We start from the raw sequence: 16,946 nt of genomic DNA on the forward strand, positions 1-16,946 counted from the left end.
AACTGAAAGTGGGTCAGGTGGATGGCTGGCTTTTCTAGGTCTGCCTGTTGTGAGCTACTGTAACTTCAGAGGCAGCAGAGTGCCACTGAGCTAAGCCCGACACTCTGAGGTCACTGTCACATCCTGTAAAAACTGTTATCCATTCATTACGCTGTGGCTCCACTGTGGAGATCATTACTACAGTAATCAAGAACCTCATAGAAAAGCCTGTCACTACATGACAGATCAAGTCTGTGAAATGTAATATTGGCCCGATAATATTCCTTTTTACAAAAGACTCAATTTTTTATTGTCGATTTTTGCTCTAAAAGAAATGAGAGCCCGTACAGTTGAACAGTAATGGGATTCCTGCACCTCTGAATTTTATGATTATTGACAATATAATTTGTGCAATGATGAGTATGTGATGAGTATTGCACAGATTAATCACTATAAATGACTGTTTGCAATGAATATTCAGTCTGTTTCCAGAGTACATAATGTGAATATTTTTGTGCCAAGGGGTTTATATGTGTACCAGAGTGGTGTATGTATGCCACTGTGTTTTACTTTTTTGTGTGCAGTCGTGCGTGTGTAGGAGGGGTGAGTGTTACTTTGTAATCTCAGGCTGTCAGTTCTGTTTATAATGGGGAGTTAGCTAGCCCAGTGAGGGACAGCGCTGCGTTCACGCACCACTTCTATTATCTGTCACACAACATCTGGCGGGAGGAAGTTGATGTGATTCCTCATTCTGCTTTTTCAAACTCAGTTGCTGGAAAAGGAAGCAGATGGATTTCTGTGGGGATGCTGTTTTCAACCAAGGAGAAAGAAAGAGAGACGGAAAGAAACAAAGAAAGAGTGAAAGAAAAGAAAAAGAATCTCAGTCCCAAGACTATATTTTAAGACTCAGTAATAAATACACTCCACCACCGTGATATTCCCATGTGACTGCTGTGAAGCACTGTCAACCAAACTGCAGTTACGGCAATGATAATGCATCAAAACGTTAATGTTGTGCAAAACCTGGGGAGCGACCAGTTAACCCTCAGTGGCGTACAATGGGAGGATGATATGTTGGACCACCACAGAGGCTGGGGGTGACCATACTTACGAAGGAGGACCTTTCGCAACAACGACACACAGTGAGAGCGATTCGGAGAACAGATCCTTACCGTATTCTCTGTGAAATTGTAATCCAGGGAGTATTGTAATTTGCCCAGTTTCTCGTCCTCCTTGGGCTCGGCCTCTTTCTCCGTATCGGTCAGCCCTGTCTCCGCATCATCCTCATCCTTCAAGGCCTGAAGGAGACACCCACCAAGAGTCAGTGCCGTCTGTTTTCCGCTGGTGCTGGCGCCCAGCCAGCTGTGCCCCGCCCAGGTCCTGCCAGCGGACCTACTCCTGTAAAAGCTGCTACTTTTTTGTGTGTGGGGGGGAGCAAGCACTAAAACACCACAGCAGTTAACACCAGGACATGCTCTGTGATGCACTAAAGCCCCGGGCCTGGTCCCCTGATGATGGTTTTCTAAAAATCTGTGGGCATTTTTTGTCTAAAGGAAGGAAAGATCAAATGATGGCACCAGAGATGAGAGCAATGGGCAAGCATTAGAGGAAGAGGGAGGGGAGACAGAGAGCAAGAGACAGAGAATGGATAGAGAAAAAGAGTGAGAGAGAGAGAGAGGAGAAAGAGAGACAGAGAGATATGCTTCCGGAAAGATCACAATAAGACAATTCCCTTGATGTTATTTCAGGCAGATCAAGTCTCTGGCAAAACACATATCAACTGGGAAATGTCTGAAATGGCAGAGAGTGAGAAGTGAAAGTTGCCCTTTTGCTATTCTGGTTCTGAGGTGAGGGTGGGGGTGGGGTGAAGGTCAGGGGGGGTAGCAGGTGGTGGCACTGGTGGGGGAAGGGGGTGGAGGAGTTTGTAGTAAGATCACATGCGATTAAAGAGGCAAAAACTAGCTCTCAAGGTCATTCATTCAGCGTCAAAAGTTGCCTTCCAAGATCTCTCTTTTGTTATGCATGCAGAGCATTCTCAGTAGTACAAACCGGTGCTCTCATGTGACCCCCATTCTCAAGTGTCGTTACGCCCTCAGACACACAGTCACATTATCATCATAACCCTCAGCTGTTATGTTACCCCCTACGCCGATGGTAGCTAGAAGCATCATGCCAGCGGTGGGTAGGTGTTGGTAAGAGGGGTTGTAATGTACATCAGGGCCTGCTCCTATTAGTTTGTCAGGTTGCTTGTGTGAAAGCAAAAGGCGGAACAACATTGATTTGATTTGAATACCCGATGAGCCTTTTGGTCTCTGCCTTTTACAAGCATATCCAAATTGAATGGCTCTTAATGTTTTTCTTTCCAAAGTAACACAGGTGACTTATCATTGACAAATAAAGAAAGAGGAAACTAGAGCAGGTAAAATGATTGAGGAAAGAAAATGCCCCAGTTATTGGCCACATTAAAAGCATATTTTATGAGATTTTAAAAAGGATAATCCAACTTTCACACATCTATGTTGCAGAGGGAGCATGATCTGTTTTGCGTGGCTTGACAGCTGCTACGCTGAAAGCTTCCCTTTCATCGCTGTTTCAAAAGAACATTTACTTGTAAAGCCTCTCAATCATTCTACATTTGCTTGTGGGCACTTGTTTGAAATGTAAATCAAAGACTCAAAAGGCAGGAGACTTTAGCTTGGCAAAAAAATCAATGTGGTTCAACCTTGTCAAAGCGCACCCAGTGTTTTTTTCATACATATATATGTGCATATGCAGGTTGTACGCACATATATACACTAGATATACATGTACTGTATGCATAGTTACATATATTTGGTTCTACGGGAGTAAGTCGTTGTCAAGAGGCTATAAAAAACGTCAGAGCAGCAGGCTTAAGAAGATCCAACAGCAATTAGGAACCTACCGCCAGTGACCATCCCGAACAGTCATCAGACACAACACAGATAAGGAGGACATAGAAGGAAGAAACACAAATTAAAACAACCACACACAGGAGTTAACACACCAGAGTCTGGGCACACCAGGAGAAATGACCACTTGTGATGGGAGCAGCAGGCTCCACCAACTGCAGGGATTAGTTAAGTCTTCTGTCCTGAAACATGGCTAAAACTTTGAATTGTACCAATGTGGCCACCTATTGTTTTGGAGGAATATAATGGCAGTTCTACTGGTGTCCTAAGCCTAGGTGAAGTGATGTGCTATTACAACTGAACTGACTTAGTTTCCTCCTCAATTTAAGTCATTCAACTATAAGAAAATACAGAGGAGTCTCTTGAAAGTCTTAATTTGTAGCCTTCTTTTACAAGTTGTGAATCTGACAGCAAGATTTTGTAAGTGGTTTCTGTCACATAATTCTGATCCACCTCTGATTGGAGATGTTCTGCTACCAATTAAACACACATAAATGAATCCACCAAGGACGGCACAAAGGTGCTCCGCTGGTGCAATTAGTGGGCTATCTGGGTTAGACGTGTCTGTGTTTCATAGCTTTCATATCTCTTTCTGTTCTGTTGGAAGAGCGAGTTCAATAAATTTGCCGCACTTTGTTTATGCTTTGGTGATGTCATTTCTCTGGGTGGATACCACTTCATTACATTGCAAACCTTATTCAGCACTCTAAAACGAGTGAAAGGTTTTCATACAACAAAAAGAAACGCTCACAGGAACAGAAAGTGGGAGAAAAATCAAAAATTCAAACACTCTCTCTTCAATCTAAAGCCATTTCTGACTTTGATAAATCTGTAATCATTCTGTAATCAGACTGAATTTCCTTTTTTTTAATTAAATGGTGAAGTCTCACCCAAAAACTATACAGGTATATGCAAATAATACTACATCTATATTTTGGGGAATAATACATCCAAAATACATACAGTGGTGGCCAATGAATCAATATTTGGGAATTATGAGGGTTGTACCTGTGGTGAAATTATTTTTGTACTGTTTGTGAAGATTTCTAAACAAAAGGTGTTGATGCTGTTACTGAAACTGTGATAATTAAATCCATTTAAATCATAGAATAATACTTAAGAAAGGTACTGATAGAATAATAAGACTCACATTATGCAACAGCACAGCAAAACATTACAGAATATTACAGAATATGACTATAAATATTTGACATCTACTGTACCATATGTTTCAGTAAACTTGTAGCAGCAACATAGTTCACTGAGGATGTAGCAAGAACAAAGTATACACTGTCTTGGCAGTAAATACAGTATAAAGGAGGTATGTGAAGCAAAATATATCTCTGTCTGTTGTGAGGATAATAATTGTTAGTGACAGTAGTTCAAAGTCTTTACCTCGGTTTTGGCTCCATCTTTGACATCCTTCATGTTGATGGCATTTTTGCCCTTGTCTTTGCCCTTCTTTTTGTTTTTCTTCTTGAATATCCATTTTTTGCAGATGCAGAAGCAGCACGCTAACACCAGGATGATGGCCACAAAGGCAATAGAGACAATGGCCCATGATGGTACTGGGGAAGGGACACAGCAACAAGATTTAGATTAGACTATGAGAAGAAAACATTATTCAGCCTGCAAATAAGAAGGTATCATTTCAGTATACAGAGCCAAACCAGCATTTGAACCAAAACTGCATGAACTAATAACCACAACTAAGGGGTGAGACAAAGGCAAAGACAGATATAAAATGTGCCAAGAGGTAGCATCCCGAATCAGCACCTTTGGCTCGGCAGTCTAGATGTGGCAGACTCCTAACGATTGGTCCTGACAAGCAGGACAATGCCTGACTGAACAGCTTCAGCCAATTTAGTGGAAATAACAGATGTTGGCATTTTCCACTTGCCATTTAAACAAAAGATTCTCAGACAACTGGCACTTTCACGGCAATCACCACCGACACAGAACTTGCCGAGACTGAGCGCAGTGGTAATTTTGCAGGGTGTACTTGAGAGGCATTAATGGCAGCACCACCGTGACAAGTCAATGATGCACTACTGCTGAACAGGTTCATGGGGTTTTGACACACCTCCTTCAATTTCTCATCTCCTTCAGTATTTCTCAGAATCATGACAGACAAGTGTAAACCTTTCGTGTTAATGCTTAGATAGTTACATAGACAGATTCTCTTGAGGCATAGGTGGTCTGCAGGCAGAATTGATTATGTCAGTCAAGTTAAAAGTTTTTAGAATGCAAGTTTCCCAGTTGGCGAAATATATATATATATATATATATATATATATATATATATATATATATATATATATATATATATTTTTTTTTTTTTTTTTTTTTTTTCATGACCATGTATTTCATGATCTTCGAAGTCTAGCTAACTAACTTGTGCAAATGACAGCATGTTAGTACAGTATGTTAGAGTGCTGGGCTTCATAATATAAGCTAACTCTTACCCCTTGCCAATTTCACTGGGACCCAGTCTAGTAAGCTACAAAAATGGTAGTTCTTTGCCTGCTAAGAAATAACCTCACATTAATTATTTCAACCTCCAGAGCAACTCTGTCACTGATATTTTCTGACACAAAGAAGACAATCTATTTCACACAGGCATTGCCTGCTAATGGGGTTCTGTTGGCTTAACCCCTCATGTAGCTGTCTGATGCACACTTTTTACAGTCACATATTCAGCCAATCAGGATGAGCCTATAGTCTTTTGCCCCATATAAGGTGAGTTTACCTATATTCTGCATCCACTTTTCTATCACCTGAAGACAACGACAATACCAAGGACGGTATCATCATAGTGTTGAGTGCACTGAGCTCTGACTGAGAACCAGTGTTGTCATATTGCTGCCTGCTCCCGTCTGTGCTCCACACTAAGGAGGCAAAGGAGCAAGTATGGCTGCGAGACATTGTCCCTCCCTTGGTAACATCTTCCAGGTACCAGAAGCCCAGCCAGCTGGCCTGCACTTTGGGATTATCCTCATCTCAGCTAAAAAGCCTGACTTCTTATGCCAAGGGCTGAGCCAGGTAGTGAAGCTCCATTTTCCCAGCCTTAGCCATCAACCTACAGCAATCACATTACACTTTCCAGTCCCACCTGCAGTGGGAAGGCAGTGGCCATGATTTTTTTTTTTTTTTTTTTTTTTTTTTTTGAGAACAAAAAAAATATAGACCCTCCCATCACAAAAGAGCAAATTCCTACAATCAGTTACTGCACTAGCAATCTTTAGACATGAGAGACGGAACATCAGCTATATTACCCATTTGGTGTCCACATTTCACCAGCTAGACAAGCTGAGTTGTTAAGTGGCATGTTCCACTTTACTAGCACAGCCTGCACTCGATCATCCTCTTTGTAAAAAGAAAGACGCAAGCTGTGGGCTTGTCCCCCCTTTAGGAGATCATACTCAACAAGTCAGGCAAACTCGAGCAATGTTATGTGGACATCTTTGAGGACTGGTTGTTCTCTCCACAGCCATTGTTGGCCATGCCTCCTCAGGTGAGCAGCACCTGTGACTGGATGGTTTGTCACAAGCTATTTTAGATCTGGCACACCATGAGCCAATCTGTACTCTCTGGGCCATTTGGTGACAGACATGGCCACTTTCTTGTATAAGTGCTTTCCAGCCTTGATGTCTAATAAGTGAAAAAGATGGTTGAGAACAGGTGAGAACGGGCAATTGGATGGCGGTGGTGTTCATAAACAGGCTGGGTGCAGTTTGATCCATGACTCTTCTAAAGGTAAGGCAGAACCTGTTCATGTCTTTGGAAAAGACATGTGCCAAACTCATGTTGAAAGGCACTGCCCTGTCCCACAGTTGGAGACTGCGTAGCAACATAGCAGACAAGATTTGGACTCTAGAAACATGATAGTGGATAAGTTTGCCATAACACAGCACACACACTAACCTGTGTAGTTCTAGCTGATGTCCCTTGAACATGTTCCCCTGTAGATAGGTTCCCACCCCTCTGTCTCATCCTTGCTGATCATGGACCATATAACGGCTCCATGGTATGAATAATACACTGGGAACTATATAGCTACTGCTTATGTACTATAGGGACATAGTGGCTCGCAATCCACTGTCAAAACAAACACTTATGCTTCTGTTCCTTCCAGGGGCTATATGGGGCAATCGACATGGACTGCAGTAGTGTCAGTGGCCTTATTTTGCATCATGGTGGACAATTTGTCATCATATTCTAGGGCCGTATTCAGACTGCAGGCAAATCGGGTTTGCATCTCAAATCAGATCTTTAAAACAGACTGTCTGCACTGTTATTTGCAAGTGATCAGATCAGATTGTTTTTCCAGACATCATCAACCTATCTATATGGGTTGCTTTGGTAACAACATAGGCATCAGTAACTATGTGCACTGGTAATATGGATTTCCAATGCAGAAGCATGACAAATGTACAAAAGCCGCCCCCAAAGAGTCACAAGACAATTTATCTCAGCGTCTGTCCACGGACTGTTGTTCTCTGCGTCGTCCTCCATACCACTGTGCTAGTAGCAGCATGGATTCTGCTCAGCCGCTCTGATGCACTTCTCTCACTCTGGATTCAATGTTGCTGTTGTGTGCCATGTTACGAGTGATGCAAAAGACAATTTGAAATCAAAATTGAGCAGCCAGACTGTTTAGACTGAGGCACTTTTGAGGCACATTTCAAACAACCCACAAATGTGGCTTGGATCCGCTTAGCAACAAACACATTTAATGTGGTTTTTGGCTGTCCAGACTCTCTAAAATCAATCTGGAAAAATTTAGATGTGCCAAAAACGGCAGTCTGACCAAGGCCTATTTGTTGGATATGTCTGGTTTTTCTCTGTGTTGGTGCTCACTTCTGGGACACAGGCCGTGGCTTGAGGAGGACTTATACTGATTGTGTCTTTCAGTATAGTAGAACTGAAAAGATTAATTTTAGACCTAAGTGCTAAGCACTGACAAGATACACCGTCTTTGGGCTTCAGTCTCTACACCAACAGAGCCTCTTACCTCTTGTGGCAGCAAACATTAAGTTTTTCACACGATGAGGTTGCATACAAAGTCAATGCAAAAGCACAAACAGACACAAATTCACGCCAGGTGATGCAGTGTGAATAAGCAAAACTTGTGTCATTCACATATTTGTGTGTGCTTTCAACTTTCAAATTCACTTTGCATTTGGTCTGGACACGCCATTAGAGGGTAAAACCTGTGCAATACAACTATAGTTATACATAATGACTCTAGCTCTATGATCACAGACAGATCACTCTAACAAGTCACCCTGCTGCTCCAGAAGCTGCTGAAGACGTAGTGGATGCAGAGTTGAGGTAAAGCCAGAGGGTGAGTAAGCTCAATGTGACTGGCTGGGCTGAGAAGTCTGTGCACAAGTTAAGCCAATACTGCCCTTTCAGTGGGCTCTACCTGTGATCATAGCAGTCAAATTATATCAAATTATTGTTATTTTGTAATTCAACCACTGAGATTATCCTTGCCCCATGAGCCACTCTGCCACTGAGAAATGACATTCAGCTCTGCCATTGGCAGAATGGACAAAGTGATCAGACTAACTATCAAAACAATAGTCAGCTAACGCTCCCTGGTGCGTGCATACCGACACATACACACACCCATACCTACACACACTATGATGGATGAAGAAGTGAGTTGTTAAAAGCATCAGAGAGATGCTACAAAGTCCAGATGGGCTGAAAATAATGAGGAGAGAGACCCAGCAACAGACTTCTTCCTTCAGGAACCATAATTACCGCTTCTGCTCATAAGACATCAAACACCTGGCAGCCCACACCTCCTTTCAGTAGACTGGAAGACAAAAAGGCAAATAAGCCAATGGGGATCATATTTTGATTTTGTGTTTATTACTGTGGAAAACCAATGGAATACTGGTGGCAATTTGTACTGGTGGTAATTTTGGACTAATGAATATCTGGGGAAAAAAATGATAAATATATAGTATTGTAAGATGATAAAATCTCCATCTGGTGGCTCTTGAGAAACAATTCCACAAAATACATACCAAGATTCATCCAAAGAAGAAAAACAACAGTGCCAATAAATAAATAAAAGATAAGTGACAGTTTAGGTCAAACTTCAATCAAAGTTTTTTTTCCTCTCTCTCTTTGAAGACTTCATCTGAGAAACACAAGACAAGCCCATCAAAACAGAAAAGTGTATTATAGTCTATCACTCTTGGGTTTTGGCTCACCAGCAGTCAGCAGTGGTTCCCTTGCTGAGGTCCAAGGGGAGAGAGAGAAGAAAAATCAATGGTCTGTTGACAAAATCAATAACCACTCTCCTCTAGGAAAAACAGTGACTGATGCTCTAAAATAACTTTGGGATCTACAGCTTTACAGTTTTGGCCTTGCTACAGTGTGGTGTGGTAGTGGATGTGCACCATTTACAACAACAGCCATCCCAACCAGTGGCCTTTCCCTTACAAGCCTACAAACACGTTGGCAATTTTACCCTGCTTTTTAGTGATTTAGTGATTTTTTTTTTTTTTTTTTGTGCAATAAAGGGGTCACAAAATAAGTGAGGACAAATACAGGGACACATAAACAGCCAAAAGAGATTATACAAAGTAAGACAAGAACAAGACAAAAACAAAAGGGACAAAAACAAATTGAGCACAACATGAATGCAATCTGGTGGGTATGAATGAGGCTAGGAGGTAATATATATCTATCTATCTATCTCTATATATAGAGATATAAAGATAGATACATAAATAAAGATATACACATAAAAATACATACATATACAGATATATCTATATATACATACATACATACCTACATATATACATTTTTCCTCCCTTGTATGTGGAAAGAGAGAGAAAAAAATGCAGAGGGAGAAATAAAATAAAATAAAATAAAACAATAATAAGTGATTAAATCAATTAATTGGAAAGTTGCCTAAGTCATTTACATGATGATTGATAGGTGTGTCTATGTGTGTAGGTGTGCGGGGCAGGCATCAGATCCAACGCAGAGCACGGACAGTGGGCTGACTTGCTGACTTGTATTGGACAGTCAATTCTTAATTTGGCCACAGTATCAAGGATGACAATTGGGCAGCCACTGTGCCAAATTCTGGCCACATTTTTTTGTAAATTTGAGTTTTTGTTCATTGCCAGCATAGCCAACTTTGTAGACAAATGTGCTTTGGTAACCTGTCACCCTACCTATCACCATCTCTTCTTTTTGTGCAAATTCTGCTGACTTTGTGACCTCCTGTTTAAAGGTTAATATAAAGGCAAAAACAAGTCTTTTAACCTTGGCCATTTCCTGAGACTGATACTTTTGAGGATACTGTTTTCCAGGATTTGAATGGGCATTTTTAACTCTCTTTCTCACACACACGCCACACACAAATGCAAACATAAAGTAAGGTAAGGAGACTATCTTTTAATGGAAGTGTCGAGATGTGGCAGGTTCGTATTTCAAGCCTGCAAACTGCAGTGATAAGCAATCACCGCTCTGAAGGTACTGTGGAATGGTGGCACTTTTTTTTCAAATGAAAGCTCTGATAAAAGTCCTATGCGGATAATGCATTACTGCAGCCTAAGTTAAAATAAATGTGCTCATAAATCAGTTGCATTTGCATCTTTAGAGCATACATTGCTGTAGTGCATATACAATATATGTATTGCTAGTTTCTCCCCATAATAATGACTCAAAATACTTGAACTTATGTTGTACTGACAGTATTTACATTTTATCAACATTCCCACTGGATTCCTACTGGAATTGCATTTAGTCAACTGCAGTTGAAATCAATGCATGAACTCAGGCTTTATCAGCTTCATCAAGCACGTCTTTCACTGAAAGACACTTCTGTGTTCCTTAATTAAATAAACCTGAGTCCCAGAAAGCAATAAAAGCATCCCCTAATTAACTCCATTGTGTGAGTTTCTTTCCTCGAGAGAGACAGAGAAATAGAGCAAGAAAATGAGAGAGAGAGATGCTAGCATGTGAACTGCACTTCTACACCTAGCACTTATCTCTTGTTCCGCCACACAACATTGCATGCAAAATGGAGTCCCCCGATGTGCTGCGCCTGATGAAACTTGCTGCTCCTGAAGGTTCAAATCGCTCTTCAGCAGCATCGTCAAAAACCATCACAGCATGGCGGCAAACTAAAGCACTTCTTCACCACACAATGAGACACCATCTTTGCTTCGGGGGCTGTGAATACCAATGAGTGACATGTATGCAGGCCATCACCCTTTACAGGCTCAGGATGAACTGCTGTAGAGGGCTTTCAGGTGTTGTGACACACCCTCTGGAAGCAGCAGCTGTCATCTAAAAATACACAATGGCTGTCTCAAAACAGCTGAACAGAAACTTTAGCACATTGGAACCAAAGACACTCAAACTAAACAGAGGTTTAGTGTGACACTGACCTAAATTTGGAAACAAAACTACCATTTCACACAATTCACTTTTTCTATTTTCAGGCATCTCACATTTTCTTGCCTGCTTGTTATATGTTTAGCCATTGCAATGGGCCATATGTATGATCATTTATAAGGCGCAGAACCTCACCAAACTATTTTTGGCTCTAATGCTGTGCAGTATTGACTTTTGGTTGCCACACAAGAGGTTATCAGATGTCATTTTAAGATTAGCATCCCCGGTGTGAAGCAAAAAGTCTAGTTTTATTGACTGGCTTTTTGTGTCCTCAATACATGCGCTGCCGAGTCGAGAGTTGTTCCTGCATGCTACTGCCCCGAGGTAAGGAAGATCATTAAGAACTGTATTACATGGAAAAGAAATTACATGCAGACAACAACAACATGCAGGTCAATCTCATCCAGTCAAAACAAACAATCTACTAATACCACAAAATTCAATTAAACATAGGTTATGATGAAGGTTTGATGTGATTTACTGTGATGAATTATGATTTAACATCATTATTTTTGCCAGCCTTAAAAGGTGGCCCTAATCAGACTCTATTCTGCAAGTAAAAGGTGGATCAACTGAGTTTACATGGGCTTACCATCTAATCTGTGTGCACCTCCTGTATGTGTGTATGTATGTGTATGCATGTGTGTGTATGTTGGTGTTTCTGAGTAATACCCACTGTCAGCAGCCCACACTAATACAATGTGACAGAACCCCGTTGGTCAATTAACCTTGACATTACATCTTGTTATGCCTACAAGAGCGACACCCTGTCCGTGCCCTTTCCCTGCTGTGGATTGTCCAAGCAAACAATAATAACTGCAGCAGGGAGCATCTTCGGACTCCCCACAACAATAGCTTGCCATAATTAATGAAGGTGATAGTAACAAAAACTTGCTTCAAAGATGCAAAGGTGAGATTTATTTCATCACACGTTTCTACCACCCATTTCATAACAAGGAAGATGGGGTAGTCTATTCTGATTCAGTTATAGGGGGCGTTATTATTCTCACTGGGGCATCATTACAATTATTTTGAAAAATCTGGCTCTGATACATGATACATTTATAGAAAATCCTATGAGGTGAAGTGATACTATAATAACACTACATGTAATATACTGACATTAGACATGTGAGCAGTGTATTCTTATTTTGAGGCATAAGAAAAGTAGAAAAGCTAGTCATGGACCTACTGGCATCCAGCTCTGAGGAACCAACTGAATAAATGTACTGACACTTCCATGGTGACAAAACAAGCACCTGGCTGGGGTTTGTAGCTACCTCTAGCTATCGTTACCTCATTAGATACTGTTGGCTAAGATAACCCTAATTAGTTGCATTGTTGTCGACAAAGTTGTTGAATAATGTTATAACAAAGCCACCAGGCAAATACTGAGTAAGGCTCCAAAAAACAGTGTGTTTTGTTTGTTTTTTTTTTAGTCAAAATCAAGAGTCACAAGGTTAATTTCAGAATTCTTTTACATATTTCCATTAGCAATGCTCCAGGCTGTAAACAAACCATAGTCTTTGGAAAGGAGAGCCACCTAGAAATACTCTAATTTGCTGTGAACGAAAGCACACGCCAGTTGTACCCAATTCCACTCCTAACTCCTTTAGTCCAGTTAATTTGGACAGGTGAGACCGAGAACTACCATTTGAAGTCAGAGGGATCTTGGTGTAATCAAGTAACTGCACCATGATGCCTGGAAACTTCAGTCCTAACATAAACTGAGCAATTACAGGAAACAACAGCAAAACATAAGGCTTTATGGGTAAACTGTAAAGAGGCTGAAGTTCACATTTAATAGCCAGCAGTTCCTCATGTTTGAAAAAGCTACTATAGTATATCAAAATGAACTTAGGGGCTTATTCAGCTATTTTCTCATGTGTTATGGCATGGTATGAATTGACATATACACTTTAGAGGGTAAACCATGGCCAACAGCACAGACAAGTCCATCATACCAAGTTTATGTTTCTCTAACCCCATGGGACAGAGTTACCAAGTCTCGTTAATAAATGTGATGGAACTACCCCATTAAGAGCCCATTGAGTGGATCGAGCTCTTACAGGGCTGTGATCTGGCACTAGTCTGGCTCTGGTCCGGTCAGCCCTTCATGGCGTCTCACAGCAGGCAAACTCCTCTAAAAGAAGGGCAGAGAGTGGAGAACCAGGCCCGTCGCCAGAACAGCAGGCAGGTAGACACAAATAGCTTTTGCTCACCCACCGCCATAATCCTCCTTAATAAACTCTGCTGCCTGTTGACTATGAGCAGTCAAACAGTGAAAGAAGTTGGGATGAATCACAGTTGTCGTGTTTTAATGTTGATATTTTGAATTCGTCCAAGCTTCATTCATTCCTAATAACACAGTAAAGACCTTCAATCTCAATCGAAAAATCTACTGGAGTAACAAAAAAAAAAACCCCAAAAAATCAATTCAATTTTCACTTGCTTCAGGAATTTATCTGAATCAGGCATCACTGTTTGGAACCAGTGCAGATCATTCCACTAGTATAAAGAAAATGACATTTCAAGAATATTTCAAGAGACAGATAGCATTTCTTGAAACAAGGTTATTTGAATATGAAAGGGGAAAAAAAGAAATAGATAAAAGAAAAAATAGATTTTTTTCCAGATGGTTTGAGAAGAAAATAGATTCTAATTCTCAAGACTGGATGGAAAGACTTGTTAAGATGGATAATTTCATGGTTCAGTAGCTTATTAAAATGTTTGAAACCGGCTTTGGCTGCTTTAGACAGCATAAAGGCACTGGGGGGAAAAAAAGAGCACCATTATTTATTTTCCTCAAATGTCAATTGCGTGTCTGTGTTATTTGAAGTAATGGCTTGTGGAGCCAGCAGTCATAGATCAAACAGTCTCTGTGTCCAGAGGTTAATTGTTATTGGGAAGCAAAGCTTTGGGTGTTTAGAGAACTTTCTAGGAAATTCAATACACTGTTTTCCCCGGAGGCAAGCTCTCTCTTCAGAGTGAAGTCACAATATGGTTTAGTGTGATTATATAGTCATGCAAATGTGTGTGTGAGTGTGTGTGTGTGTGTGTGTGTGTGTGTTTGTGTCCAGAGATGGAAAGCCAGATTAATTCACAAACTGATCAATTGGCTTCATTTTGTGGTGGAAGCAATTGATATATTTTTACATTCTATATAATGTAATCATGTTGGATGATTTCCCTGATCTCTAGATCGCAAAGAGAATCTAATGTTAGGTATTCAAAGAATCTTTTTATGAATGTCAGATTACATGTTAAATGATTTTGTGATGATCTTTCCGACCTTTCCTTGAAGTATGCGTAATAGCTAAGATCAAAAAATTAGTGCCGATGAAATCTGGAAAGAGTGCAATAAACTCTGCTGCGTGACTGCTGCTAAAGCCATCAGCCGACTGATGAGACTCATGCAGGATCCCTGGTGTCCACGATGTGCCCTGCAGATCCTGAGCGACAGCACATGAGAAATTCAGCAACAAGTTAGGGCCAGTGTGACAGCTCCATGCATTCTTCCTCTGAACCTGCAGGGCTAAAGCTGGTTTATAAACCCACTGGAAACTTTCCGCGGCAGCAATAGATTGACTATGCGGAGCGCACCTCTTCTCCTCTCGCATATTCCTTGTTAAATCTGCCACCTGAGTCTCTCCAGACAGTATCGATATTCCACAGCGTAAACAAGTCCTAGGGCATTCATCATGAGGTTGGCAGCGCTGGGGAGCAAACTCTCTCCTTTTGATTGAGGGGATCAGGCGAGAAAACAGTAATTTAAGCCGTTCTATAATGGACCAGCTTTTCTGGGATGCTCTCAGGGAGGTTATTGTCTGTGGCATACCAAACAACCCCTAATTTAGTGCTTGTCCAGATTACAATGTGATAATTAAGTAGCATAATGAATTGTCTGCTCTATTGCCAAATAAAGACATTTGAAAAACGGTGGAGCGTGGTTGAATAGTTTTGCTCAGCTGAGGCTTAACAGTCATGATCTGTCTTCAGGCCACCGGTGACAGAGCACGATCATACATGAGTGGCATGGCTATACATCTCAGAGACAGACATTCAATGCTGAGCCAAGGGGAGGCATCAACCTCAGGGCCCTTACAGTGGAGTCATCAACGTTTCCATACACTCCTCATTCTATTCATCCACCTCAAGGCATCAAAGCACTCCTACAAAATCAAAGTTTGTCCCCGTTTTCCATCAATGAAAGTCTCTTATTCCAGTCCACATGGAGTTAAGGATAAAGCTCACTGGTGGCAGCCATGACTTATCTGAATATAAATTACGGATTTATTTCCCTTGGTAAACATGATATTTGATTCCAATAAACCCTCCCCGATGGAAGAAGGAATTTCTTATCAGACTCCCAGTGCTATAAATCTCTGGTATGGGAATACCACTGATGGTGTTGTTCGCTTCCCTGTTTAAGCAGTAGGCCCTCTCTTCCACAGGAGCCACTTCCTGTTGTGAGCATTACTTTCACATGAGCCTGTGGATTTATCTATATTTAGGGCGCCGCTGACTGCAAAACCCTAAGATATGCAGGCGCCGCTTTATCCTGGATGTGGCATTGACACCCATATTCTCAGATACGGCAAAAGCATGTTCCTGTGCTGGGATGCTGTTGATGTGTTTGGTCGAAGGCTTCATGCGCCATATTATGTTTAAGTACGAGGGAGACAGAGAAACTTGATAAATTATGGCTGTAAAATGTCTCCACTTCAAATAATGTTTTTCGTGAGGTGACAGAATAATTCCATCTGAGTCACTGAAGAGGAGTGCCACCTGTTTTAAGAATTCACAAATGCCATTTCTGGGCACCAGGACAGCTTTGGTCAGAGCTGCATCACTTTTCCAGAGCTAGAAATGAGAGAAGAAACTTAAATTTGCGATGTTAGAGGGATAGATGAATGGGGCAGTAACATTAAACCTCATTTGGGTATGAAAACTCATGCTTCAAGTGCTTTAGTGAAGTCAGTGCCTCATTCATTAGTTATATTTTATATCACAGTTATCTCACAAACTCAGGGGTTGGTTTTCAAGTTTCTAACCTTTCAAACTATTAACTTCTTTTAATTTAAAAATTGCTTTGATCCAAACTGTATTCAGAAGCAAATGGAAATACTGAAATATGCAATGAATCACTAGTTTTCCTGATTCATTAACATTCTTCAGCAAAGGTCATGGGTGACACTCACTGGCATTTTCTTGTGCGTCATCGACAAAAACCTCACACACAGCCACAGCTGAATCATCGTTGAGTCATGTGTTACACCGGGCTCACACTTGAATTTGTTGAGTGCTTTACTCTCAAGTCGAAGTTCATTCATTTCAGACATTTGGTCAGAGAAGCAGACTTGCAAAGAAAACTTACGTTAAAAAACACTATAACAACAGTAACCAACAGGATCTATCTATCTATGCTGGATCTTTACATTAAACGCAACAACACATATGCATCATGGATTAACCATTTAAACAAAGAGCAAATTTGATTGATTTCTTTCAAAAACATTGTATCAAATTCAAAAATAAAATTCCAAGAAAGTTACCTTGAAAGTCCCACAAAATTACATAAGAAAAAAAAAACATGAAAAC

General features: G+C 40.8%; 1 protein-coding gene across 7 annotated transcripts in view; it reads right to left on the reverse strand.

Annotated features, from left to right (window-relative positions):
• Positions 1–16,946, reverse strand: part of syt1a (synaptotagmin Ia) — a 196,825-nt gene that overhangs the window by 25,234 nt on the left and 154,645 nt on the right. For 6 of the 7 annotated variants that reach the window (XM_030046291.1, XM_030046289.1, XM_030046293.1 and 3 more), the window contains 2 exons: positions 4,305–4,477; positions 1,152–1,277 (listed from right to left, as the gene is read on the reverse strand). In XM_030046291.1, coding sequence (XP_029902151.1) covers positions 1,152–1,277; positions 4,305–4,477 — 299 coding nt within the window. The remainder of the gene's footprint in view (positions 1–1,151; positions 1,278–4,304; positions 4,478–16,946) is intronic. The other variant, XM_030046295.1, reaches the window with a different exon arrangement.

The sequence above is a fragment of the Myripristis murdjan genome, chromosome 23 (genome assembly GCF_902150065.1).
Source record: "Myripristis murdjan chromosome 23, fMyrMur1.1, whole genome shotgun sequence".
NCBI lineage: Eukaryota > Metazoa > Chordata > Actinopteri > Holocentriformes > Holocentridae > Myripristis > Myripristis murdjan.